The 27,766-nt window shown below is 41.6% G+C and overlaps 1 protein-coding gene across 8 annotated transcripts; it reads left to right on the top strand.

Moving 5' to 3' along the window:
- The first annotated feature begins 460 nt into the window (after positions 1 to 460).
- On the top strand, positions 461 to 27,766 carry SLC19A3 (solute carrier family 19 member 3). 8 transcript variants are annotated; one of them, XM_017947039.3, is made up of 8 exons: positions 480 to 560; positions 4,201 to 4,348; positions 4,756 to 4,893; positions 12,717 to 12,868; positions 15,449 to 16,277; positions 18,485 to 18,677; positions 26,256 to 26,397; positions 27,004 to 27,766. In XM_017947039.3, exons 4-8 carry the CDS (start codon positions 12,719 to 12,721, stop codon positions 27,178 to 27,180), a joined length of 1,491 nt encoding a protein of 496 aa, XP_017802528.2. In that variant the 5' UTR covers positions 480 to 560; positions 4,201 to 4,348; positions 4,756 to 4,893; positions 12,717 to 12,718; the 3' UTR covers positions 27,181 to 27,766. The 8 variants fall into 8 exon arrangements, with proteins under 8 accessions (XP_017802527.2, XP_009181503.2, XP_017802528.2 ...); XM_017947038.3 differs by lacking the exon at positions 4,756 to 4,893 and having other exon boundaries at positions 461 to 560; XM_021924058.2 differs by lacking the exon at positions 480 to 560 and having other exon boundaries at positions 3,978 to 4,348.

The following is a 27,766-nucleotide window of genomic DNA, read 5'->3' as shown; positions in this document are numbered from 1 at the left end:
CCACCTCCTTTAAAAAAAAAAAAAAAAAAAAAAAAATGCAGCGTGATTACAAACACCGGCTCTGGAGCCAGAAGCCCCAACAAAAACCCAGGCTTCTCTATTTACTAGGCCTGCTTTCTTCCTCCTCACTTTCTTCATGTGTAGAGTAGGGGTCACAGCCAGCCAGCCTGCCTTCTCTCCTAAGCTTTTGAGGAGAAATAAATGGATTCATAAGAAAGGACATATTTGTAAACAAAGCAAACGATCGACGTCGAATTCAGGCCCTCTAGCTTTATTATGCTAAATGTCAGTGTACTACTTAAGTTGCTCCTTTCAGCGGAGTTCACTGTTTCTGCCCAGAAAACCGGCCCTGGCCCGGGAAAACCTGGGCTTCCACACTGGGATGAAAGGTATGGACGCGCTGATTCACACAACATATGCAAAACGTGGGGGCGTGGCCCCGGGCTCCCGGCCAGGCAGGCTCCGCCCCCTTCCCATCAAGAGCGCTTGGATCCACCCGGCAGCCGCGGGTGAGTGGTCGTCCGGCAAGTGAGCGATTTGGTGAACAGACACCTCCTTCTGTAAGTAAGAACATCTCGGGGGGCGAATTAATGGAAACAGCACTGTCATCCCTCGGCCTCAGCAGTGTCGCCTCTCTCTTCCCGGGTTCGGAGAGCTGGGGGCGGGGTCCTGGCTCCGCGGACCTGGGCTACACTCCAGCCGCGTGAGGAGCTGTCCCGCCGCGCCGCAGCCCGCGTGCTGGAACTCACCCAAGTGGGTTTGTCTGGAATTCCCATTTGCAGCCTTCTGGAAAAGCAGATTAAATAAAATCACCATTCTCGTAAAGTGCCAGCACCTCCTATGGTTACACCCCGCGTTCACAGATTTTAACTGCAAAGGCGTTTTAGCACAGAATTCCAAATTCCAATCCAAGGATGGAGAAAAGGCCCTTCCTAGTGAGAAAAAGGAAGGTGAGTTTGAATTTAAGAGAGCAGGGGCTTTTTTGGGAACCACTTCAAATTTAGTTAATTGAAACTAAAGGAAAACACAACTGCGCTTTACAAAAACACTGCTGGGAAGAATACCTAAGTCATCAAATAATAAATAAATAGTGTGACATCTATTTACCAAATCAATGTCACCTCCGCAAATGTGCAAAAGGTTGGTACTTTCCGAGTGCTTCAAGTTTGAAAAGGGTAAAGATATAATGTTCTCTAAAAGTACTCTCAGGCCGGGGGTGGTGGCTCATACCTGTAATCCCAGCACTTTGGGAGGCTGAGAGGGGTGGATCACTTGAGGTCAGGAGTTCGAGACCAGCCCGGCCCTGCCTCTACTAAAAAGGCAAAAATTAGCCTGGCATGGTGGCGGGCACCTGTAATCCCAGCTACTCGGGAGGCTGAGGCTGAAGAATGGCTTGAACTTGGGAGGTGAAAGTTGCAGTGAGCCAGGATTGTGCCACTGCACTCCAACCTGGGCGACAGAGCAAGACTCTGCCTCAAAAAAAAAAAAAAAAAAAGTACTATCATGTGTTTTGCTCCTATCAATATTGAAACATTGGTGTCTCCTGTGGCAAAAGGTGTTTTTCATCGAGGCACATATATTAAATAGACCAAAACATAACTTCCCAAATACCTTATAAGATTATCCTAGTAGTAGCTGAAATGAACAAAAATACCAATTTCCTTCAGTCATTATTGGTAAAAAACCAACAAGACTCATAAGGTTGTATAATGGTAAATGCATACACATTTATTTAACATGCACACAGGGAGACTCAGAGTGATTGATTACCCACCTTGCAACATGTCTGGGAAGCTTATAGACTACCCTGGCAAATAAGGTTATGGGAGGGAAGAGAAGAGCGGTTCTGTTGAGGGGCCTGCTAGGGAGAATGAATGGCCCAGGGGAGAGAATAAGCTACAGTATCTTGTGAAAGGGTCTGTTCAGGTGTGGGGTATATTCTTGGTCTTACAGGGAGGGGAAAAGAAACAATTGTTCCTTTTGGTGGGTCTGGATCTTTGGCAGATAAAGGCTTTGTTGAGCTGGGAGCAGGGAAGGTCAGAGAGACCTTGAGGTCTCTAGCATGTCAAAGCCCCATATTTTGGGGTATCGGCTTCTGAGTCCCACCACTTAATAGTGATGAAACTGGTGAGTCTGTAATAGCCAGATCAAAGAAGAACCCAAAGAATGGGTATGTTTGTAGATCAGGAATATTGAATAATGAAATATATAGAGATCAGGAATATTGAAACTGGTTTTCCATGGGGGAAAGGAAGACTGTTGTCCTTCACAGGATAAACCTTATTTGCCTGTCTATAGACAATAATTATTTAACATTGCCGTCAGTTGTTAAAATTTACAGAGTTGTCAAATAGCTCCAATGACCTCTAATTTTTCTTTAATCCAATTTTTTCCCTACAATCCCACCTTCTCTCAGTGCATTTAATCAGATACTTCCACTGCATCTCAATGACTAGATGGTCAGTTCACTTTCCTTTTATGTTTTGTTTGGGGTTTTCGAAGTTTTTTTTTTTTTTTTTTTTTTTTTTTTGAGATGGAGTCTCGCTCTTGTTGCCCAGGCTGGAGTGCAGTGGCTGGGATCTCGGCTCACCGCAGCCTTGACCTTTCCAGTTCAAGCGATCCTCCCACCTCAGTCTCCCAAGTACCTGGCACTACAGGCACACGCCACCACACCTGGCTAATTTTTGTATTTTTTTATAGAGATGAGGTCTCGCTACTTTGCCCAGGCTGGGGTCAGTTGACTTTCTAAGCTGCTCCCATCAGTTTCATGGTTTTCTCAGGCATATTCCTCCTGCTCTACCTACGACTAGATTGATCTGAACATAGACATAACAGAATAAACAGAATTTGGAAGGGAATGATTAATTTACCAGCAAATACCTCATGCAAATTAAAAGGAATGGTACCATATATGATAAAATAAAAGCTGAAGCATCTTAAAGATCACTTGGGCTGGGCACAGTGGCTCACACCTGTAATCCCAGCACTTTGGGAGGCCGAGGCAGGCCAATTGTTTGAGGCCAGGAGTTCAAGAGCAGCCTGGCCAACATGGGAAAGCCCCGTCTTTACTAAAAATAAAATTTAAAAAATATCACGTTTCTACTCTTACAAAAATAAACAACAGAACTATTCTGGCCCACATATTGAATATCTGGGTCTAGTTCATGTCTTTGGAAGCTGTGTGGAGTGCTTTATTTCTTTTTTTTTTTTTTTTTTTGGGACCGGGGTTCCCGCTTTTCCCCCCGGGCTGGAGTGCAGTGGCCGGATCTCAGCTCACTGCAAGCTCCGCCTCCCGGGTTCACGCCATTCTCCTGCCTCAGCCTCCAGAGTAGCTGGGACTACAGGCGCCCGCCACCTCGCCCGGCTAGTTTTTTGTATTTTTTAGTAGAGACGGGGTTTCACCGGGTTAGCCAGGATGGTCTCGATCTCCTGACCTTGTGATCCGCCCGTCTCGGCCTCCCAAAGTGCTGGGATTACAGGCTTGAGCCACCGCGCCCGGCCGCTTTATTTCAGCAAAGATTTTTTTTTTTTTGGCGGGGAGTGTGGGGTTTGACATAAAGGATTATAAATGGATGATAAGGCTGCTTTGTAGTTTTTTAAGAGTCTAGGTCACTTAGCACAAAATTCTATAGACGCTAAATTAGATGACTTTAGTAAGAATAGTCAGGGGAAGGCCGGGTATGGTGGCTCACACCTGTAATCCCAGCACTTTGGGAGGCTGAGGGAGGCGGAGCACTTGAGGTCAGGAGTTCAAGACCAGCCTGACCAACATGGCAAAACCTTGTCTCTACTAAAAATCCAAAAATAGCCAGGCCTGGTGGCAGGTGCCTGTGGTCTCAGCCACTCAGGAGGCTGAGGTGGGAGAATCTCTTGAACCCAGGAGGCAGAGGTTGCGGTGAGTAGTGATTGTACCACTACACTCCAGACTCCAGACTCCAGCCGGGACGACAGAGGGAGACTCCATCTCAAAAAAAAAAAAAAAAAAGAATAGTCAGGGGAAGGTGTTATTCATTTGTCATTTGTTTATCTCTCTAATAACTTGTGTTTCAGAAAGATCTGAATCTGGGTGTCTGCTTTTTTTTTTTTTTTTTTTTTGAATGGGATTTCAAATGGCATTGGCTGCAGAAGAGGGTGGGCCCCGGTACATAAAGCCACCAGAAGCGGATGGGCTTCTGCGTATAAAGCTATTGCTCTTGGCAGCTCTGTCTGAAGGAGGAGGACAAGAGACTCCAAGGAGAGGAAAGCGATTTTCATAGTGGCGGGCAGCAGAAGGAGCAGAAGTTGGATCTGAAGGCAGGAAGCCAGCTTGGTTCTAGAAAGAAAGAAACTGTGGGCACAGAAAAAACAGGTAACTCAAGGAATCCTCCTGCCTCGGCTTCTCAGATTCAGATTCCATTTGTATTAATTGAAGAATGTTATATGTGGCCAGACTTACAAGGTTGATTGGCCTGTCCTAGTTTTGCTTTATAGGCACTGTTTTCATCAGCAATTTTCTGGGACAGACTCATGTTCAAAGAACCTGTTCGGTTTTCCTATTATATGGAGGCCTTGCCCTGATGTGGAATTTAAATTTAAAATAGTCATTGCACCACTAGAAAAAGTCCAGAGCTACAGAGAGTTGTGCCCAGTAAAATGCTTTGAAGGCGGAGAGTAGGATGCATTTCTTTAAATTGAGGTATAATTTACATACAAACAAAGATTTTAAGTTTCAGTGTTTATAATTGTATACCACCCGTGTAACTATATCCCATCAAGATACAGGATATTTCATCAACCCAGAAAGTTGCCTCCTGCCCTTTCACCGTCAATTCTCCAAGATGACCGCAATTATGATTTCTATCAGCATGAAGCAGTTTTGCCTGTTTTGGACCTGGAGTAAATGAAATCTTCATGGTGCGTCCTTTTTGCGTCTGGATTCTTGTACACAGGATAATGTTCGAGTTTGGTTTATTTTCTTCCGTGTATCATTGATTTGTTTTTGTTTTTTGTTTTTTTTTTCAAATTTCAAATCATCTTTATTGAAGTACATCTTTTTCTTTTAATCTGTTTTCTGTTGCTTATAACAATACCTGAACGTGGGAAATTTAGAAATAAAAGAGCTTATTTCTTACAGTTATGGAGGCTGGGAAGTCCAAGGTTTAAGGGGCACTTCTTTCTCATATGGACTCTAAAGAATCCCAAGGGGGGGCACAGGTATCACATGGTCAGACGGCTAAGGTTGCTAGCTCAGGGCTTTCTCTTAGAAAACCACCAGTTCCCCTCCCATGATGACCCATTAATACATTAACCTTTGACTCCATTAATTCATGAATGAGCTAATTCATTCATGAGCACAGAGCCCTTATGATCACTTCTGAAAAACCCCACCCACCCCCACCTTTTTTTTACAACAGGGTCTCACTCTGCAGCCCAACTTGGAATGCAGTGGTGCAGTCATGGCTCACTGCAACCTTGATATCCTGGGCTCAAGGGATCCACCTGCTTCAGCTTCTCAGTAGCTTGGACCACAGGCATGTACCACCATGCCCAGCCAATTTACTTAATTTTTTTTAGAACCATGTTCTCGCTATCTTGACCAGTCTGATCTTGAACTCCTGACCTCAAGCAATCCTGCCTCAGCCTCTCAAAGTGCTGGGATTATAGGTGTGAGCCACTGCACCCGGCCTGGGATTAAGATTTAACATGAGTTTTGAAGAGGACAGATATTCAAACCCTAGCAGTATGGTTTACAAATAAGAAAATGTGTATCGTAAGTGTATGGTATTAATACATGAGTTTGGACAAATGTTTATAATCATCACCACAATCAAGGTGTAGAGTGTTTTGGTCACCCCAGGAAGTTCCCGTGTGCTCTATTGCAGTCACTCTCTTCCCTAACTCCCACCCCAGGCAACCACCAATCCAATTTCCATCACTACAGGTAAGTTTTGCTTGTTTTAGGACTTTATATGTTAATGGAATCATACATTTTTGTGGCTGGATTCCTTGTCACAGCAAATTTTTTTTTTATATTCATTCAAGTATTTGCAATAGTTCACTCCTTTTTATTGCTAATTAGTATTGGGTGCCAAAGTTTATGATTGTTTATTCATTCCTCATTTAATGGACGTTTAGTTGCTTCTCGTTTTTTCACTAATATGAATATATGAACATTCTTAGATAGACTGCCAAATGATTTTCCGAAGGGTTGGTACCATTTTACATTCGTACAAGCAATGTATATGGATTCACTTGCTCTAAATCTTTGCCAACATTTGGTGTGCTGGTCTCTGTAGCCATTCCAGTGCTAGTTTTCTCTCCTAGTTTTAACTTAGGATTTCTGATTACTTATGTTGAGTATCTTTGCATTTGCTCTTGGCCTGCTACATCTTTTGCAAAGTATTTAAATCTTTTGTTCATCTATTCTTATTGAGTTGCAGGGGTTCTTTATTTTGGAGACAACTCCTTTATCAGATATTGCTTTTATGACTATTTTCTCTTAAGTCTGTGGCTTCCCTTTCTAATTTATTTGCCTCTGTGTGTGTGTGTGGGGGGGGGGTATTTTTCTGTACAGACGAAAAAAAAAATGTTATCCAGGCTGGTCTTGAACTCCCAGACTCAAGTGACCCTCCTGCTTCAGCTTCCCAAAGTGCTGGGATTACAGTCGTGAGCCACTGCACCTGGTCTCTTTCCAGTTTCTTAACAGTACCTCTTGAGAAGCAGATGTGGCTTTTTTTTACTTTTTTTGAGACAGAATTTCATTCTGTCGCCCAGGCTGGAGTGCCATAGCGCGATCTCGACTCAATGCAACCTCCACCTCCTGGGTTCAAACGATTCTTCTACCTCAGCCTCCCGAGTAGCTGGGATTACACGCTTGCGCCACCATGCCTGGGTAATTTTTGTATTTTTAATAGAGACAGGGTTTCGCCATGTTGGTCAGGGTGGTCTCAAACTCCTGACCTTAAGTAATCCACCTACCTCGACCTCCCAAAGTGCTCAGACTATAGGCATGAACCATGGCGCCCGGCCTCCTTTCCATTCAGTTTATTAACAGTACCTCTTGAGAAGCAGATGTGGCTTTTTGATGAAATCCAATTTATCATTTTTTTCTTTTAAGGTTCTTTTTATCATTTCAAATATGTACCAGTCCCTAGGTAACAAAGATCTGTTTCCTTCTGGATGGCATGCTGTGGGATTAGTATTTGTTATGTCAAATTAGTTTTTGTATATGGAGTGAAGCAGTGATCAGTAAGATGCCTTTCAAGTAAGATGAAGTTACAGCCAGAAAACAATAACTCCCTAGAAGTTGGTGGAAGCACCTTCCAATTTTTTTTTTTTTTTGGAGACAGAGTCTCGCTCTGTCACCCAGGCTGGAGTGCAGTGGAATGATCTTGGCTTACTGCAGCCTCCACCTCCTGGGTTCAAGAGATTCTTGTGCCTCAGCCTCCCAAGTAGCTGGGATTATAGGAACCCACCACTACGCCCAGCTAATTCTTTTGTATTTTTATTAGAGATGGGTTTTCACCATGTTGGCCAAAGTCAAAGGTGCTGGCTGAATCAGCACCTCTGTGTATCCCCACAGTGTCCATGGCCGTTTTCTTCAGGGCTCACATGGTGTGCTGCAACAGGGTTAGGGGGCAGGTGCACGCTGGTTTGTTGTGCCGGTGCAGCAAGGAGACCTGCCCAGGGTCACTGTGGCTCCGGAGTGGAGCAAAGGCCAAAGCTCAGGGTTCACCTCCTCAATCTGCTGTTGTAACTAACACTGTGCCTCTGCAAACTCTCTCCTGTGCGTCCAAGTCCACCAAGGTAAGGTCTGTTGTGGATTTAGCTGCTCTGAGTCTCTGCTAAAAGGAGCAGCTGATGAATTGACTCTTTCTTTCTACTTTCAGCATCTTCACTGCATGTTTTAAATCGTGAGAGCCTGATAGGCTGAGTTTTGTTTGGGGAAAGTGCCTTTTTTTCCTGTTGTTGTTATTAACACAGTCATTCTCTGTTGTCCAGGTTGGGGTACAGTGGCGTGATCTCCACTCACTGCAACCTCCACCTCCCGGGTTCAAGTGATTCTCCTGCCGCAGCCACCCAAGTAGCTGGGATTACAGGCACCCACCACCACAACTGACTAATTTTTGTGTTATTAGTAGAGATGGGGTTTCACTATGTTGGCCAGACTAGTCTTGAACTCCTGACCTCAGATGATCCACCTGCCTTAGCCTCCCAAAGCGCTGGGATTACAGGCATGAGCCACTATACCCAGCCTTTTAAAAAAAAATTTAATCTACTGTTTACATAGTGTTCTTGTACCTTTTTAAAAAGTGATGGAGCTTATAGTAATGGGTGAGGATTACTGCTACAGCAGCAACTTTTAAAAGGACTATCTTGTGATTTGGAATGCACAGAAAATGAAGGGGAAAGGTAAACATCTGGCTTTCACAGGTATGAACTCAGAAAATCAAGTCAGTTCATGTCCTCACCTTAGAAGCAGTGGAAGCAAAGGGACGTTTAGAGCACTTTTTAGAGACCGATAATATCACAAGGTCAAAATGGAACGATAAATGGAAAAAGGACAAAAGGACAGTCTATTCCAGAATAGTACTTTCTTGTGGAGGATGTGATCCTCTGAGACAGCACAGGTGGTTACTGTGTTTATAAGGGACATGTGTTCATATTTAGTCTATTTTTTTCCTCTGCTTTTTTTTTTTTTTTTTTTTTTTCCAGACAGGGTCTCACTCTGTCACCCAGACTGGAGTGCAGCGGCATGATTACATCTCACTGCAGCCTCGAACTCCTGGGCTAAAGTGATCCTCTCACCTCAACCTCCCAAGTAGCTAAGATTATAGGCATGCTCCACCACACCAGGCTAAATCTTTTTAGTTTGTTTTTTTCCATCAACTTTATTTTAAGTTCCAGGGTACATGTGCACGATGTGCAAGTTTGTAACCTAGGTAAACGTTTGCCATGGTGGTTTGCTGCACAAATCAACCCATCACCTCTGTACAAGCCAAGCATCCATTAGCCATTCTTACTCCTCCCACCTCCTCGTTCCACTGGCAGACCCCAGGGCATGCTGTTCGCCCCCATGTGTCCATGTGTTCTCATTGTTCCGTTCCCACTGGCCAGGTTGCCGAGAAGAAGAAATGCTTTTACATTGTTGGTGGGAATGTAAATGAGTTCAACCACTGTGGAAGACGGTGTGGCGATTCCTCAAAGATTTAGAAGCAGAAATACCATTTGACCCATCATTCCTGTTACTGGGTATATACCCCAAGAAATAGAAATCATTGTATTATGAAGATACATGAACGTGTATATCTTTTTTTTTTTTTTTTTAAGAGATTGGGCCTCGCTATGTTGTCCAGGCTGGTCTCAAACCCCTGACCTCAAGCAATCATCCTGCCCTGGCCTCCCAAAGTGTTGAGATTACAGGCATGAGCCACTGAGCCCAGTCTTCCTCTACAACTTCTACGTTAGTGCCATGCCCCATAGTAAGATAGTGTACATTATGATTATGTATTTGTATTTATATATTGCTGACCTAAACAGAAGTTTCAGAAAAAAAGCTTAGCCTTTCTCTGCAATGCATTCTGATAGTTAACATTTTTTGTACCATTAAAAAAATCCCAACACTTTGGGAGGCTGAGGTGGGCGGATCACCCGAGGTCAGGAGTTTGAGACCAGCCTGGTCAACATGGCGAAACCCCATCTCTACTAAAAACACAAAACTTAGCCAGGCATGGTGGGTGCCTTTAGTCCCAGCTACTCTGGAGCCTGAGGAAGGGGAATCACTTGAACCTGGGAGGAGGAGGTTGCAGTGAGCTGAAATTGTGCCACTGTGCTCCAGCCTGGGCGAAAGAGTGAGACTCCATCTCAAATAATAATAATAATAATACTGTTTGCAACCCCATACTAAATTTCCTTGACACCACAATATGAAAATCACTGTTTTAAAATAAACTGAAATTGGATTTTTGTTTTTATTTTTGAGATAAGATCTCACTCTTGCCCAGACTGGAGTGCAGTGGTGCGATCACCACTCACTAACACCTTGATCTCCTGGCCTCAAGTGACCCTCCTGCCTCAGCCTCCCAAAGTGCTGGGTACCATGCTCAGCTTAGAATGGGGATTTTGAGGATATAGCCAGGCTCTCTCAAACAGAAGGTAAGAGGAAAGATAGCTGAACTTGGAATTAGGAAACTGAGGCCAAATCCAGGCTCTGATGTTTGTTAAAGGTGAAAATTTGCACAAATCTTACTACCTCTAGCCCTCCATTTTTCCCCATCTATCCGGTGACAACCATCCCGCCTCCATGTGCCTCACAGAATGCTCAAGGAAAAATTAAATCATTTTCAAAATGTAAAAATTATTTTAAAAGATTGCATAAGTAATTCAATTATCATAGTCCTAGTCATAAATGGTAAAGCACTTGTAGAGCTGAGGACCTTTCTGTCCTTTAAGGGATGCAGCTAGGAAGTGAGATGCACTCAGGAAAACCAGGCAGCACTTGAATTTATTCTCAGTGGTGAGGCGTGACTCATGCCCTTCCCTCTGTAAGACTGCCTTCCCTAACTCCTGGATTCTTGCCTGTTCCTGACACTTCTTTTCACCCTTACCCTTCTTCAGGTAGGCTGTAATTGTTTGTTTATTCAATTCATTCAGCATCTTCCTTGAGTGCTATGTATTAGGTGCTAAGTTAGGCACTTACGACAGAGCGGTGAACCAGGCAATATGATCTGCTCTCTTGGGCTGGCGCTTTAGTAGGGCATGTATTAGATAGGTTTTTTTTCTGCTTGACTGTCCCAACTAAATCGATTTGGACAGCAGTATTAGAACCCTAAAGAGATAAAAAGATAGATCATCCAGCAGGCTTTCAGCCGCCTGTGGATCACTGTAGCAAAGGCATAGGTCTCAGATGCATGGAGAAGATGATGACCTGGATTTAGTGAACAAATCCATGGTCAGCAAAGGTGGAGAGGAGGCTCTGGATATAGAGGCAGCAGATGCCACCGCAGCAAAACCACTCTTCAGAAGATGACCAAGCCTCCGTGATTACCTGTCCAGGACAGCCGTTTCTATAAGATCATTAACAACAAAGAAAGCAAGCACCAGCAAACCCAGCAGCGCTCCAGGAAGAAGAGAAAGCCCTGTTTTCGGGACTAAGGGAGTAGGTGAACAATCACTCTAATTTGCCTTTGGCAAAATTTTCACATCGTCAGCATTGCTTACTGATGCTGTAATCCTAGTTTCAAAATCTGATCGCCCTTTTCTCTCTACTGCTTACTCAAGGGTTTTGTTGACATAAACAGCATTTACCCTGTTAAACTTAAGAGAGGAATTATGCAGCTGTCTGGGGTCACCTTGGGAAAGGGTAGGGTGAGTGGCAAGCCGTAATGATGTGACCTAGTAGGTCCTTCCTACCTCCCCAACCCCTAGTAAAGCTCCCCACCCACTGGATACCTGGAATTCCACCCAGGTGACTTGCTATTCTAGAATGAGAATACTTTTCCTTCTCTCTAGCCTGCTTTCAAACTGTAATTGACCCTAAAATCTCTATACATGAAACCATAATCTTTAGTATGAATGTGTTTATAAATACACATTTTTCCCCTCACTGTGGTTGTCATTAGGTTAATACGAGCAGCTGAGGGGGCCTCCGGAATGTGGGAGGGTGGAGTGGGTGAAAGGTTCCTGACGGGAGTAGGGAGACCTGGATTCAGATCTTGATCATGTGGTTTGAAGCCAGTGTTTAGGCATCTTCCATATGCTCCTCTGGGAATGTGGGGAAATGATATCTATTTTACAGTTATCATGTAGATTTAAGGAGATAGTATGCGGAAAAGCATCATACAACAAATTAGATTCCTTCCTATACATTTATCTCAGAGGAGTTAACCACATATAGGACCGTGAAAAATCTATAAAAGAGTTACAACAAGGCAAAGCTTGAGCTAAAATGTGGAGGAATTAGTGAATTTCCCTGTGCACATGATAATTCACATGAGATAGCAAGATGTTTTCAAATATAGCCACCATACAATGACTGTTTTTTGTTTTTTCTGTGCAGTGACAAATGAGATCCTCTGTTGGGCTTTATGTCTAAAGCTTGAATTTCAAGCAATTTCCTCACTTAAGATCAGGAGTTCAAGACCAGCCTGGCCAACACGGTGAAACCCCATCTCTACTAAAAATATAAAATTATCCAGTCATGGTGGCGGGCATCTGTAATCCCAGCTACTTGGGAGGCTGAAGCAGGAGAATCGCTTGAGCCAGGAGGTGCAGGTTGCAGTTGGCTGAGATCATGCCACTGCACTTCAGCCTGGGCAACAGAGCAAGACTCCATCTCAAAAAAAAATCAGGTTTCTTTTTTTTTTTTTTTTTTTGAGACGGAGTCTTGCTCTGTGCCCCAGGCTGGAGTGCAGTGGCGCCATCTCAGCTCACTGCAAGCTCCGCCCCGCCGGGTTCACGCCATTCTCCTGCCTCAGCCTCCTGAGTAGCTGGGACTACAGGCGCACGCCACCTCGCCCGGCTAATTTTCTTGTATTTTTCGTAGAGACGGGGTTTCACCGTGTTAGCCAGGATGGTCTCGATCTCCTGACCTCGTGATCCGCCCGCCTCGGCCTCCCAAAGTGCTGGGATTACAGGCTTGAGCCACCGCGCCCGGCCAAAAATCAGGTTTTCATCACATCAAAGATGCTAAAAAGAATAAGCATCACTTAATTTTCTCTTTGTTTCCATTTGATCAGCCATGGATTGTTACAGAACTTCACCAAGCAATTCCTGGATTTACCCCACTGTGATCCTCTGCATATTTGGTTTTTTCTCCATGATGAGACCCTCAGAACCATTCCTTATCCCATATTTATCTGAACCAGATAAAAACCTGTCCAGTGCAGAGGTAAGTTAACATACATACGTATCTTAATGTGGTTTTTTAAATTTTACAGGACTTGAACAAGGATACGGGGCTTCCCTCAACTTGAAATAAGATGAACACATTAAACTCAGTGAGCCCGATTTTCATAATATGTGTCACATAAAGAACTTTTCAAACTATTTCCTCCTCATACTTGCAGAAAATTGCAGCCAAAACACATTACATGTGTTAACAAATTTTTAACTCGCATAGAGTGCTAACATTTGTGTTAATGATAGGAGCCTTTCAGGTCTCCATTGATTCTATTATACTAATCCTAAAACAGCATCACTGGCAGGCACAGGATCTAAATCTAAATAAACTCTCAGGCTGCTGAGGGATAAGCAGGAGCTAAAGAATTGTGGTATTTCTTTATGACACTGTTTACCAGCAGGTGAGCCATTAACAGCTTTATCTCCCAGCCCTTGCCTCCTTCTCTGAAATGCCAGATTCTCTTACTTAAAAGAGCAACGTCTTTTTTGTTGCTGTTTGACATGGAGTCTCACTCTGTCATGCAGGCTGGAGTGCAGTGGTGTGATTTTGGCTCACTGCAACCTATGCCTCCCAGGTTCAAACAATTCTCCTGCCTCAGCCTCCTGAGTAGCTGGGACTACAGGCATGAGCCACCACGCCTGGCTAATTTTTGTATTTTTAGTAGAGACAGGGTTTCACCATGTTGGCCAGGCTGGTCTTGAACTTCTAGCCTCAAGAGATTCGCCCTCCTCGGCCTCCCAAAGTGCTGGGATTACAGACATGAGCCACTGCCCCCGGCCTCGCATTTCTTTATAAGAAGTACAACAAGAAAATGCACTGACCTAACTGTAAAATTACCCTGGGCTGATTTTACAATCTCCAGCCTCAGCCTTGAAAACACTATGTAAAGTGTGTGGCTTCACCTGCAAGGCTAATTGGTGCCTCGGGTGGTGAGGTGGCAAGGACAGAAAGGCAAGCTTGTTCTGTAGTATCAGATCACTTAGGGACAACCGTGTTTCCGAGTTGCTCAGGTTGAAGCATGCCACAATGAAGACAACAAAGGACAGATACAGGGTCAGAAGCAACTCAATGAGTCCACTGGGGTCTGCTTCTGCAGCCACTATGGACCAGTTAATAGATCCTCCCTCCAAGGAGCTGCTCAGTTGTGTGGTCTTTGCTCTGTGGTCTCCTGCTTTCTCCAGCAACCTCAGTGATCCAGGTGTCAAGGTGGGTAAGTTCAGTGATTTGAGACGTTGCGGCACTCACCCATCATGCCCCACAGATCAGTAACTCCAGTCCTTCCTATTATGAAAATTGATATCCTATGCATTTCTGACTAAATCCGTGAGATGATCCATATTAAATTGAGGTACAGACAAATCAGCAGAATGGTTAGGGGGAGACGGGGGAAGGTTGGGAACCTAGTAAATTTGCCCAGGAAGGAAAATGAGATGCATTACTTGCTTCCACTCTATAATGTGGCAAAGTTATTTACTCTTTCCCTATCTTCCCATATCTTTCCAGATGTTGGAAGGACTGAAACATTTGACATAGTGATAGACCACATGAAAATAAAGGCTGCTGGATTCTTTTTGTTGTTGTTGCTGAGATGGAGTCTTGCTCTGTTGCCCAGGCTGGAGTGCAGTGGCACGATCTCGGCTCTCTGCAACCTCTTCCTCCCAGGTTCAACCGATTCTCCTGCCTCAGCCTCCCGAGTAGCAGGGATTACAGGTGTCCGCCACCATGCCTGGCTAATTTTTGTATTTTTAGTAGAGACAGGGTTTCATCCTGTTGGCCAGGCTGGTCTCGAACTCCTGACATCGTGATTCACCTGCCTCAGCCTCCCAAAATGCTGGGATTACAGGCTTGAGCCACTACGCCCAGCCTGGATTCTTTTAACATTATAGTCTACTTGTCTAATGTTAGTATTTGAACAAGAAGGAAATGGTATTTTTTAAGAATCTTGGGCCGGCTGTGGTGGCTCACGCCTGTAATCCTAGCACTTTGGGAGGCTGAGGCAGGTGGATCACCTGAAGTCAGGAGTTCAAGACCAACCTGATCAACATGGTGAAACCCCGTTTCTTCTAAAATACAAAAATTAGCCGGGCATGATGGCGGGTGCCTGTAATCCCAGCTACTCGGGAGGCTGAAACGGGAGAATGGCCTGAACCCGGGAGACGGTGGTTGCAGTGAGCCAAGATAGGGCCACTGCACTCCAGCCTGGGTGGCTGAGCAAGACTCCATCCCAAAAAAAAAAAAAAAGAATCTGAAAAACGTAGAAGTGTCCAAACGCTTTTTAACTCATCTACTCAACTGTACATACTATTTAAACTTAATATATAATTCAGATTGCACAATAAGCCAATATATTCTTCTACCGGGCTTTATCTAAGTGTATAAGTTGGTTGGTTTTTACCAATGGGAAAGGAGACTACCTTTTCTTAGTGATTTCCTTGAAAATGAGTTTTCTCATTATGTTTCTCCGTAACGCGAATAATTTCCAATTGGATGCAGAATTTGAGATACAAACCACAGGTACCTTAGTAAAGTACCAGTGCTTCACGGTCATGCAGTGTACTAACTTTGCAGATAACAAATGAGATATTCCCTGTTTGGACATACTCCTACCTGGTGCTGCTGCTGCCTGTGTTTGTCCTCACCGATTACGTCCGCTACAAGCCGGTCATCATCTTGCAAGGTATCAGTTTCATCATTACCTGGCTGCTGCTCTTGTTTGGCCAAGGAGTGAAGACCATGCAGGTTGTAGAGTTCTTCTACGGGATGGTGACCGCCACCGAGGTGGCCTACTACGCCTACATATACAGCGTGGTCAGCCCCGAGCACTACCAGAGAGTGAGTGGCTACTGCAGGAGCGTCACGCTGGTCGCCTACACAGCAGGGTCCGTGCTGGCCCAACTCTTGGTATCCCTGGCGAACCTGTCATACTTTTACCTCAACGTCATATCCTTGGCCTCTGTCTCCATAGCCTTCCTTTTCTCACTTTTCCTACCAATGCCCAAGAAAAGCATGTTTTTTCATGCAAAACCCAGCAGAGAAATAAAGAAGTCATCGAGTGTGAATCCAGTATTAGAGGAAACTCACGAAGGTGAAGCGCCAGACTGTGAAAAGCAGAAACCCACATCAGAAATACCCAGCACTTCAGGGAAGCTGAATAAGGGCCAGCTGAACAGCCTGAAACCCAGGAATGTGACTGTGGAAGTTTTTGTGCAGTGGTTCCAAGATCTGAAGGAGTGCTACTCCTCAAAACGTCTTTTCTACTGGTCTCTCTGGTGGGCTTTTGCCACAGCAGGTTTTAACCAGATTTTGAACTATGTTCAAATCCTGTGGGATTACAAGGCACCTTCCCAAGATTCTTCCATCTATAATGGGGCTGTAGAAGCTACTGCAACCTTTGGAGGTGAGCAAATGTCACTTAATCTTCCTTTGTTGGCTTTTCCCCCTTAAGACCGTTTCTCCAGGTACCGAACTTCATGGTACGAATTAGCTCTGTTCAGAAGGCAGCATAATTTTTTTTCAATCAAGAATGAAAGTCACTGGAAAAACAAGAATACCATGATTTTCTACTGTATTGTAGTTCCAACAAGTAACTCTTTTTTTTTTTTTTTTGAGACAGAGTGTCGCTCTGTCACCCAGGCTGGAGTGCAGTGGTGTGATCTCAGCTCACTGCAACCTCCACCTCCCAGGTTCAAGCTATTCTCCTGCCTCAGCCTCCCAAGTAGCTGGGACTACAGGCGTGTGCCACCACGCCCAGCTAAGTTTTTCTGTATTTTTAGTAGATACGGGGTTTCACCATGTTGCCCAGGATGGTCTCGATCTCTTGACCTCATGATCTGCCCGCCTCAGCCTCCCAAAGTGCTGGGATTACAGGCATGAGCCACTGCACCCAGCCACAACAAGTAACTCTTAGGAGCTCAGGGCTTAGCACCAAACAATGAAATTCTAGTTGAATCCCTAAGATTCCAATTCCTCATTAGCACAAAGGTTAATAACATGCCCTGTTCTTTTAGGATTATTTTTAATATCAAAATATATACATATATGTGTGTATGTTTTTATTATTTTAGAAAAATAAATTAAGGATTCCAAATTCTCACTGAGGGTTTCGTTAATACAGGCTTTGAACTAAGTAGCATGCACCTAAAATAGTTCTAGGCTATATACCAACAACTTTCAAAAGCAGCTTTCTCATGATATTTAAATGAGGGGTGAAAGAGATGTGAAAGTCAGGATTTTAATATCAGAGGGAAATCTGTCTTTGAAGTTTAATCTACAATAAATGTTTATTTCCTAATAACTGGAAGCTTAAATGTCAAATGAGACTTTGAAGGTATTTTTTAGGAAGTGAGATTTTGCCCCACCCTCATTTACAAAAGGTTTTAGAAAACTCATGTGACCTCTATTTTATTATTATCTCCCTTTTGGGAAGCTTCAAGTTTAACTCCTGGAAACTAGGACTGTGCCAGAATTGCTTCACTGAAATTGTTGCTCCTACATTCCAAATCCATGGGGGGAAAATAATTATTTTTTTTTCCTCTGTAGTCATGATCATATGTGGGAAAGTTAGTCATATGTCTGTGTAGTACTTTGAAATCTAAATACCTTTTGTTTATTTATTTATTTTAGACAGAGTCTTACTCTGTTACCCAGACTGGACTGCAGTGGCATGATTTCAGCTCATTGCAACCTCTTTCTCCCGGGTTCAAGCGATTCTCCTGCCTCAGCCTCCTGAGTAGCTGGGATTGCAGGCACCCGCCACCATGCTGGCTAATGATTGTATTTTTAGTAGAGACGGGGTTTCACCATGTTGGCCAGGCTGGTCTCTAACTCCTGACCTCAAGTGATCCACGCCCTTCGGCCTCCCAAAGTGCTGGGATTACAGGAGTGTGCCACTGTCCCCAGCCCTAAATACCTTTTACTTTTGTTGAAGAGAACCACACACAAGTACTAACCCTAATTACTGTCAATTATTCAATTTCTTGAACTCTGTCAGTCTATACCGATGTTTTCACCCAAAGCTTCTCAAGTAAATTATGTCAGATGTTGAAGACTTTAGAGTGGAGATTGGAAATAAGACTAAGATTACTAAAGATTCATAATAAAGACTAACACTGGGTGGGGCAAGAAAAAAGACTAAAGCTATCCATGTAACACATCTGATACTCATCACTGAAAAAGACTTACAGCAAAAACCGAGAAAAGAAAGGCAAATAGAGAGGCCACATGTGTTCCCAGAGAATTGATTTCATCCTTTTCCATCCCTGCACGTTGTGTTGAGTGACTAGGTTAACGTATCATTTCTCCTTCCACTGCCGTGGTTAGGAACCTTTCTGGCCCCTCTGGAGAGTACAGTGCCTGGTGTATAGTTGATACTAATTAAAAGTGTGATGACTAAGTGACCGAAAGAATAGCAAGTGAAAAGAAAAGCCAGAAGAAGACGTGGTTGAGAAAAGGATAGATCCACATTCAGGTCGATCACACAATTTTGTGAGAGCAATATATTTATCTTTCAGAATTACCCGAGACCTGGGTTTTTAAGAGAGGGCGTTGATGTTTTCTTGCATGCAAAGTCATTGTGTTTGATTGCCTTCAATGTTTTGTTTTCAGGGGCTGTGGCTGCCTTTGCAGTGGGTTATGTGAAAGTCAACTGGGACCTTCTGGGAGAGCTGGCTCTGGCGGTCTTCTCAGTTGTCAATGCAGGTTCTCTATTTCTCATGCATTACACAGCCAACATCTGGGCGTGCTATGCTGGCTATTTGATATTCAAGTCCAGCTATATGCTTCTTATAACCATAGCAGTGTAAGTTTTACCAACCACTCCTAAAACTGAACTGTATTATTCTCTCTTCTGTCTTCCTAAGCTTTCTCTAAGAACTTCAGAAGGATTTTAGTCAATTGCAATATTAAATGTTGACTACTTTATATTAAATTAGACACAACTAAGCCAACTTTTCGTTTAACTATTTGCTCTCTGAATATTGCTACAATATACCTTTAGTCATCAAGGGAAAAAACTCTGTAGGTTTATAAACCAAAAGCAATGATACATTGTCAGGTTTTTCTTTTTGTTTTGTTTGGTTTGAGAGATGGTCTGGCTCTCTTGCCCAGGCTGGAGTGTAGTGGTGTGGTCACGATCACGGCTCAATGCAGCCTTGACTTCCCAGGCTCAGGTGAGTCTCCAACCTCAACCTCCTGAGCAGTTGGGACGACAAGCATGTGCCACCATACCTAGCTAATTTTTCACATTTTGTAAAGATGGGGTTTCACCATGTTGCTCAGGCTGGTCTCAAACTCCTGGGCTCAAGCGATCCACCTACCTTGGCCTCTCAAAGTGCTGGAATTACAGGTGCGAGCCACTACATCTAGCAACATTGTCAGGTTTTGATTTGTTTATTTCCAGCAACTTTCCACATAAGGTGTGATGTGATCTGCTTTTAAATGGTTAGGTTTAGATTTCATTCCTACTTTCATTTGGTTGCTGGAGAAATTCTAGGCACATACTTTTGTGACACAAAAGATTCTCAGGAAAGTTATTAAAAAGTTGGAGACTAAAAAAAGTGGATGCAAAGATAACAAGAAACCTTTAGCTGCAGTCATATATGGAACCAAGTAGTTTTTCTTTTCTTTCTTTCTTTTTGAGACAGGGTCTCACCTGGGCAGGAGTGCAGTAGTGCAAACATAGCACACCACAACCTTGATCTCCTGGGCTCAAGCAGTCCTCCCAACTCAGCCTCCTGAGTAACTGAAACCACTGGTGCACACTACCATGCCTGGCTAAATTTTTAATGTTCATTTTTGTAAAGACAGAGTGTCGCTATGTTCCCCAGGCTGGTCTCGAACCCCCGGGCTCAAGTAATCCTCTGGCCTCAGCTTCCCAAAATGGTAGGATTACAGGTATGACCCACCTTGCCAGGTCTAGTTCTTAATCATTTTCTAAAAATGATTTCTGGGATTTAGAGTTTCCTATCATTTTTGCTTCTCAGAGATCTCTTTAAGAAAGAGATCTTTAAGAAAGAGATCTCAGCTCTTTAAGAAAGAGATCTTTCTTTAAGATCTTTAAGAGATCTCTTTGTTTCTCAGAGATCTCTTTAAGAAAATGATTAAAAAACCATTTGGTTTCATATAAAAGTACAGCTAAAGCTGACTGCAGAAAATATGCTTTGCTATTAACCAAAAGAGATGAGAAACATTTGAATTTCAAATTGCATGAAAGAAGTGGAGACAACAGCTTCATCGAGTTTTGGTTTTAATTTGTGAAAAAAGTGTTTTATAAACAATTTACCACACAGAAATATGAGCACTCCAGGGAAAAAATCATCAAAGGAAAAAAAAATTAGTTGGTATGTTTATTTTCTTCATGGAAATGTCTTAGTTTAATCAGAATCATGCATCTTAGGTTGCTTTTTTTTTTAATGTGAGGATTTTGTTAAATGATAAAGGATTATATCATTTCTTTGCATTAAAAAAGAAATATTCATGGCTGGGCACAGTGGCTCACATCTGTAATCCCAGCACTTTGGGAGGCCAAAGCAGGTGGATCACCTGAGGTCAGGAGTTCAAGACCAGCCTGGCCAATATGGTTAAACCCCGTATCTACTAAAAATACAAAAATTAGCTGGGCATGGTGGTGAGCACCTGTAATCCCTGCTACTGGGGAGGCTGAGGCAGAAGAATCACTTGAACCTGGGAGGCGGAGGTTGCACATTCTCATCAGCATTTATTGCTTGTCTTTTGGATAATTCTAATTGAAGTGAGATAATATCTCATTGTAGTTTTGATTTCCATTTCTCTGATCAATGATGTCGAGCACCTTTTCATGTATCTGTTTGCCATTTGCATGTCTTTAAAGAAACGTCTATTCAGATTTTTGCCCATTTTTCATCTGATTATTAGACTTTTTTTCCCTATAGAGTTGTTTGAACTCCTTCTATAGTCTGGTTTTTAACCCCTTGTCTCGTGGGTAGTTTGCAGATTTGTTTTTCCATTCTGTGGGTTGCCTCTTTCCTTGGCTGTGCAGGAGCTTTTTAACTTGATGTGATCCCATTTGTCCATTTTTGCTTTGGTTGCCTGCATTTGTGGGGTACTCAAGAAATATTTGCCCACTCCAATGTCCCAGAGAATTTCCCCAATGTTTTCTTGTAGTTGTTTCATAATTTGTTTTCTTGTAGTTGTTTCATAATTTGAGGTCTTAGATTTAAGTCATTAATCCATTTGGACTTGATTTTGTATATGGTGAGAAATAGGGGTCTACTTTCATTCATTCTTCTGCATATGGATATTCAGTTTTCCCAGCACCATTTACTGAAGAGACTGTCTTTTCCCCAATGTATGTTCCTGGCATCTTTGTTGAAAATGAGTTTACTGTAGATGTGTGGGTTCACTACTGGGTTTCTGGGTTCACTCTTCTGTTCCATTGGTCTACATGTCTGCTTTTATGTCAGAACTATGCTGTTTTGGTTACTATAGCTCTATAGTATAATTCAAAGTCAGGTAATGTGATTCCTCCAGTTTTTTTTTGTTGTTGTTGTTTCATTTTGTTTTGTTTTGCTTAGGATAGCTTTGACTATTCTGGGTCTTCTGTGGTTTCACATAAATTTTAGAATTGTTTTTTCTATTTCTGTGAAGAATATCCTTGGCATTTTTATAGGGATTGCATTGAATCTGTAGATTGCTTTGGATAGTATGGGCATTTTAACAATACTGATTCCTCCAGTCCACAAATATGGAATATCATTCCATTTTGTGTGTGTGTGTCCTCTTCAATTTCTTGTAAAAGTGTTTTATAGTTTTCATTGCAAAGATCTTTCACTTCTTTAGTTAATTCTTAGGTATTTTATTTTATCTGTAGCTATTGTAAATAGGATTACTTTTTTGATTTCTTTTTCAGATTGTTCTCTGTTTGCATATAGAAATGTTATGGAGTTTTGTATGTTGATTTTATGTCCTGCAAATATACTGAACTTATTTATCAGCTCTAATAGTTTATTGGTAAGAGTCTAAGTTTTCCTAAATGTAAGATCATATCGTCTGCAAGCAAGGATAATTTGACTTGATCCTTTCCAATGTGGATGCCCTTTATTTCTTTCTCTTGTCTGATTGTTCTAGATAGGACTTCCAGTGCTATGTTGAATAGTGGTGGTAAAAGTAGGCATCCTTGTCAGTTTTCTCCCATTCAGTCTGATACTAGCTGTATGTCTGTCATATATAGCTTTTATTATATGGAGTATGTTCCTTCTATACCCAGTTTTTTAAGGGTGTTTATCAAGAAGGGATGTTGAATTGTATCACATGCTTTATTTAGCATCAATTGAATGATCATAGTTTTTGTCCTTCATTCTGTTGATGTGACTTATCACATTGATTGATTTGCATATGTTAAATGATCCTTGCATCCCTGGGATAATCCCACTTAGTCATGATAGATTATCTTTCTCATGTATTGTTGAATTCAGTTTGCTAGTATTTTGTTGAGAATTTTTGCATTGATATTCATCAGAGATTGGCCTGTAGTTGTTTTTTGTTTTTAATGTGCCTTTGTCTGGTTTTGCTGTTAGGGTAATACTGGCCTGGTAGAATGAGTTTGGAAGTGTTCCCTCCTCTGTTTTTTAGAGTAATTTGGATAGGATTGGAATTAGTTCTTTTATAGAATTCAGAAGTGAAGCCATTGGGTCCTGGGCTTTCCTTTAGTGGGAGGCTTTTTATTATGTCTTCAATCTCATTACTTGTTATTGGTCTGCTAAGGTTTTGGATTTCTTCATGGTTCAATCTGCGTAGGTTGTTTGTATCTAGGAATTTATCCATTTCTTCTAGATTTTCCAATTTATTGGCATATACTTGATCACAGTAGCCACTGATGGTTCTTTGAATTTCTGCAGTATTGGTTTTAATGTCTCCTTTTACATCTCTAGTTTTATTTACTTGGGCCTTCTCTCTTTTTCTTAGTCTGGCTAAAGGTTTGTCAATTTTATCTTTTCTAAAATCCAACTTTTTGTTTCATTGACCTTTTGTATTGTTTTCTTCATTTCAATTTCATTTCTTTCTGCTCTGATCTTTAAGATGCATCATTAGGTTATTTATTTGAGGTGTCTCTTCTTCTTTTTTTTTTTTTTTTTAAGAGACAGGGTCTTACTGTGTTGCCCAGGCTGGAGTGCACTGGCATGATCATCTCTACTCACTGCAACCTCTGCCTCCTGGGCTCAAGTGATCCTCCTGCCTCAGACTCCTGAGAAGCTGGGACCACAAATGTCCACCACCACGCCTGGCTAATTTTTTGTATTTTTGGTAGAGACGGAGTTTCACTATATTGACCAGGCTGGTCTAGAACTCTGGAGCTCAAGTGATTCATCTGCCTCAGCCTTGCAGAATGCTGGAATTACACACATGGGCCACCACACTCGGCCTCTCTTCTTTTTTTATGTAGGCACTTGTAACTATAAACTTCCCTCTTAGTACTGTTTTCACTGTGTCCTATAGGTTTTGGCATGTTGTGTTTCCGTTATCATTTGTTTCAAGAAATTTTTCAATTTCTCTCAATTTCTCAATTTCTTCATTGACCCACTGGTCATTTGGGGCATATTGTTTAATTTCCATGTGTTTCTATAGTTTCCAAAATCCCTCTTGTTGATTTCTAGTTTTATTCTATTGTGGTCAGAGACAATGTTTGATATTAATTATTTCAGATTTTTGAATATGTTTTAAGAGTTGTTTTGTGACCTAACATGGTTTATCCTTGACAATGATCCATATGCTGAGAACAGTATGTATTCTGTGGCCAATGAAAAGTTCTGTAAATATCTATTAGGTCCATTTTTTCTATAGTACAGATTAAGTCTGATGTTTCTTTATTGATTTTCTATCTGGAAAATCTATCCAGTGCTGCAAGTGGGGTTTTAAAGTCTCTAGCTATTATTGTATTGCATTCTCTTATCTCTTTCTAGTTCTAATATTTGCTTTATATATGGGTGCTCCAGTGTTGGGTGCATATATATTTACAATTTTTATATCCTCTTGCTGAATTGACCCTTTTATCATTGTATAATGACCTTTGTCTCTAGTTTCTGTCTTGAAATCTATTCTCTCTGCTATAAGTATAGCTACAAACCCTGTTTTTTTGTTTATTTCCATTGGCATGGCATACCTTTGTCCATCACTCCATTTTCAGTCTATGTATGTCTTTATAGGTAAAATGTATTTCTTGTAGGCAACAGATCATTGGGTCTTTCTAAAAATCCATTCAACCACTCTCTTTTGAAGAGTTTAAACTGATACGTAAGGACTTACTCCTGTTATTTTGTTATTTCTTTTCTGGTTTTGTGGCCTTTTTCCTTTTCTTTCTTCCTTTTAGTGAAGGTGGTTTTCTCTGGTGATATAATTTAATTTCTTTTTTACTTTTTGGGTATCCATTGTATGTTTTTCAATTTGAGATTACCGTGAGGCTTGCAAATACTATCTTATAACCCATGATTTTAAGCTGGTAACAACTTAAGACTATTTGCATAAACAAACAAGCAAAAAGAAAACTAATAAAAACTCTACAGTATAACTTTGTCCTCCTGCTTTTTAACTTTTTGTTGTTTCTCTTTATATCTTATTGTACTGTCTTGAAAATTTGTAGTTACTATTTTTGATTGGTTCATCTTTTAGTCTTTCTACTTACAAGAGTAGTTTATACACCTGTTGCAGTGTGATAATATTCTGTGTTGTTCTATGTGCTTATTATCGCAAGTGAGTTTTGTGCCTTTACATGTTTTCTTATTGCTCATGAACGTCCTTTTCTTAGAGATGGAAGTACTCCCTTTAGCATTTCTTGTAGGACAGGTCTGGTGTTGATGAAATCCCTCAGCTTCTATTTGTTTGGGATGGTCTTTATTTCTCCTTCAGGTTTGATATTTTCACTGGATATACCATTCTAGGGTAAAGGTTTTTCGCCTTCAGCACTTTAAATATGTCATGCCACTCCCTGATTCTAAGTCTTTTCTAAGACTGAAAAGTGTGCTGCCAGACATGGGGCCTCTATTGTATGTTATTTATTTCCTTTCTCTTGCTCCTTTTAAAATCCTTTTTTTTTTGAGAAGGAGTCTCGCTCTGCAATCCCGGCTCACTGCAACCTCCACCTCCTGGGTTCAAGCAATTCTCCTGCCTCAGCCTCCTGAGTAGCTGAGATTACAGGCACACACCACCACGCCTGGCTAATTTTTGTATTTTTAGTAGTGATGGGGTTTCACCATGTTGGCCAGGATGGTCTTGATCTCTTGACCTTGTGATCCACCTGCCTTGGCCTCCCAAAGTGCTAGAATTACAGGTGTGAGCCACAACGCCCAGCCTAGAATCCTTTCTTTATCCTTAACCTTTAGGAGTTTGATTATTAAATGCATTTAAGTAGTCTTCTTTGGGTTAAATTTGCTTGATGTTCTGTAACCTTGTCCTCGGATATTGATATCTTTCTCTAGTTTTGGGAAGTTCTCTGATATTATCCCTTTGAATTAACTTTCTACCTCATCTGTTTCTTTACCTCCTCTTTAAGGCCAATAACTTAGATTTTCCCTTTTGAGGCTATTTTCTAGATATTGTAGGTGTGCCTCATTCTTCTTTTTTCTGTTGTCTCCTGACTGTATTTTTAAATAGCTTGTCTTCAAGCTTGCTAATTATTTCTTCTGCTTGATCAGTTCTGCTGGTATGAGATTCTGATGCATTCTTCAGTATGTCAATTGCATTTTTCAACCCCAGCATTTCTGCTTGATTCTTTTTAATTATTTCAATCTCTTTATTCAGTTTATCTGACAGAATTCTCAATTCCTTGTTTGTGTTATCTTGAATTTCTTTGAGTTTTCTTAACACAGCTATTTTGAATTCTGTGTCTGAAAGGTCGTATATCGGTTTCTCCAGGATTGGTCCCTGGTGCCTTATTTAGTTTGTTTACTGAGAACATATTTTCCTGGATGATCTTGATGCTTATGGATGTCCATCAGTGTCAGGGTATTGAAGAGTTGTATTTATTGTAGTCTTTGCTCTCTGGGCTTTTTTGTACCTGTCCTCCTTGGGAAGGCTTTCTAGGTATTCAGAAGGTTTTGGGTGTTATGATCTAAACTTTATCTGCATTAGGGAGCACCCCAAGCCCAGTAACACTGTGGTTCTAGCAGACTCTTAGAGGTACTGCTTTGGTGACCTTGGATAAGATCCAGAAGAATTTTCTGGATTACCAGACAGAGACGCTTGTTATTTTCCCTCACTTTCTCCTAGACAGTCTCTCTCTTTCTCTTTGCTGGACTACCTGGAGCTGGAGGTGGGTGACACAGGTACCCCTGTGGGCACTAATTTCCATCTTTTGAAGACTTCCACCCATGTTATGGTTAAAATGCTTATTTATGTTTAATGATAGATTTCAGATTGCAGTTAATCTGAGTGTGGAACGCTATGCCCTGGTATTTGGAATCAACACCTTTATTGCCTTGGTGATTCAGACCATCATAACTGTGATTGTAGTAGATCAGAGAGGGCTCAACTTGCCAATCAGCATTCAGGTAAGCTGTAATACTTCTGTTTTCAACTAGGTAACCTCAAAGGTTTCTCAACCTTGCAACAAGCAATATTTAAATTTCTTGAGTTCCTTGGTTAAGCAAATTTTAATATATACAACTCCTTAATTATCATACTGTAACACACCAAGTATATTTTGAGCAATAATTGCAACTAGGACAACATTTACCTGGATAATGCAGGTAAGAAGTAACTTCAGTGCTTAAATTTATTCTTGGAGACATTGAATGTAACATTGCACCAGCCTCCAAACAAAGACATAGAGACAAATCAATGAATTTTAGTGTTTTTTTGTTTTGTTTTGTTTTTTACTATTGATAATAGTAGCTATGATTTTAACCCAAGCAACCTGCTCTGAAGCCAAGACTCTTAGTCACTATATTGCTTACATCTTCTTACTTGATCTTGATTTCTTACTTGATCTTGATTTCTTACTTGATAGGAGAGTATTGTTCAACCTTAATGACCCCACATTAAAAACCTGGGTCTCACTTACCCCATAATCCAAGCAAACCAACAGTATTGTGTTGTATTATCATTGACATAGATGGTCATATTTTATATGTGGCTAATTATTTGTTTTTCTCCAGTTTTTAGTTTATGGGAGCTATTTTGCAGTAATTGCTGGAATTTTCCTAATGAGAAGCATGTATATTATCTACTCAACCAAATCCCAGAAGGATGTACAGAGCCCTGCTCCAAGCGAGAATCCAGATATGTCTCACCCAGAGGAAGAGAGTAATGTCATCATGTCAACAAAACTCTAACCTCATTGCAACAACTGCAGCAGTGGCTTTCAAAGCTATGCAATAATAAGGAAGGATTTTGAGATGGGTGGCATATGTTTTGCCATAACTTGACATGCTTTTTGCAAATCGGGATTCCAATGGACCTTTCAAAACCACAACGAAACCTCAGTTTTAGACGAGTTCTCTATCTGCCCAATTTTACTGGATGCAATTGACAGAACCCATCGTCATAATTAAACAACCCATATTGGGGACCCCCCTGTGACCAGTAGCAGCTGGAAAATTCTGGTTTTTCTCACTTGTACGGACATGCAGATGGTGTGGAACCAAACCATGAGAAAACTCCAGCCATCCTGGAGTTGGTATTCACCATTTGTGGGGAGAAACACTAACTGGACGGACCCTATTGCTTGGCTTAAATGCTTGTTTGATCTTACCAAAGAAGTCAACGCATGGGACCTTTTTGTCACACGAGCCATTTTCTTTCTTCTTCTAATAAGTGTATTTCTGTTTAAGTTATAGTTCTCCAGGAGAATTACAAGGTTTATCCCATTTCTAAGGGCTTGTCTTCAACTCTGATAACAGCATTATTCACAAGTTATGA

This window comes from Papio anubis, chromosome 10 (assembly GCF_008728515.1).
Source record: "Papio anubis isolate 15944 chromosome 10, Panubis1.0, whole genome shotgun sequence".
NCBI classification, from domain to species: Eukaryota; Metazoa; Chordata; class Mammalia; order Primates; family Cercopithecidae; genus Papio; species Papio anubis.
The sequence above is the reverse complement of the archived record's forward strand: the minus strand, read 5'-3'. Positions and strand labels throughout refer to the sequence as shown.

Excerpts from the sequence above, each read along its gene's own strand:
- SLC19A3 (XM_031651559.1), top strand. The coding sequence starts at position 13,907 with ATGAAGACAACAAAGGACAGATACAGGGTCAGAAGCAACTCAATGAGT. Across the intron at positions 16,278-18,484 it reads AGCTACTGCAACCTTTGGAG|GGGCTGTGGCTGCCTTTGCA; the intron begins GTGAGCAAATGT and ends TTTTGTTTTCAG. Across the intron at positions 26,398-27,003 it reads ACTTGCCAATCAGCATTCAG|TTTTTAGTTTATGGGAGCTA; the intron begins GTAAGCTGTAAT and ends GTTTTTCTCCAG.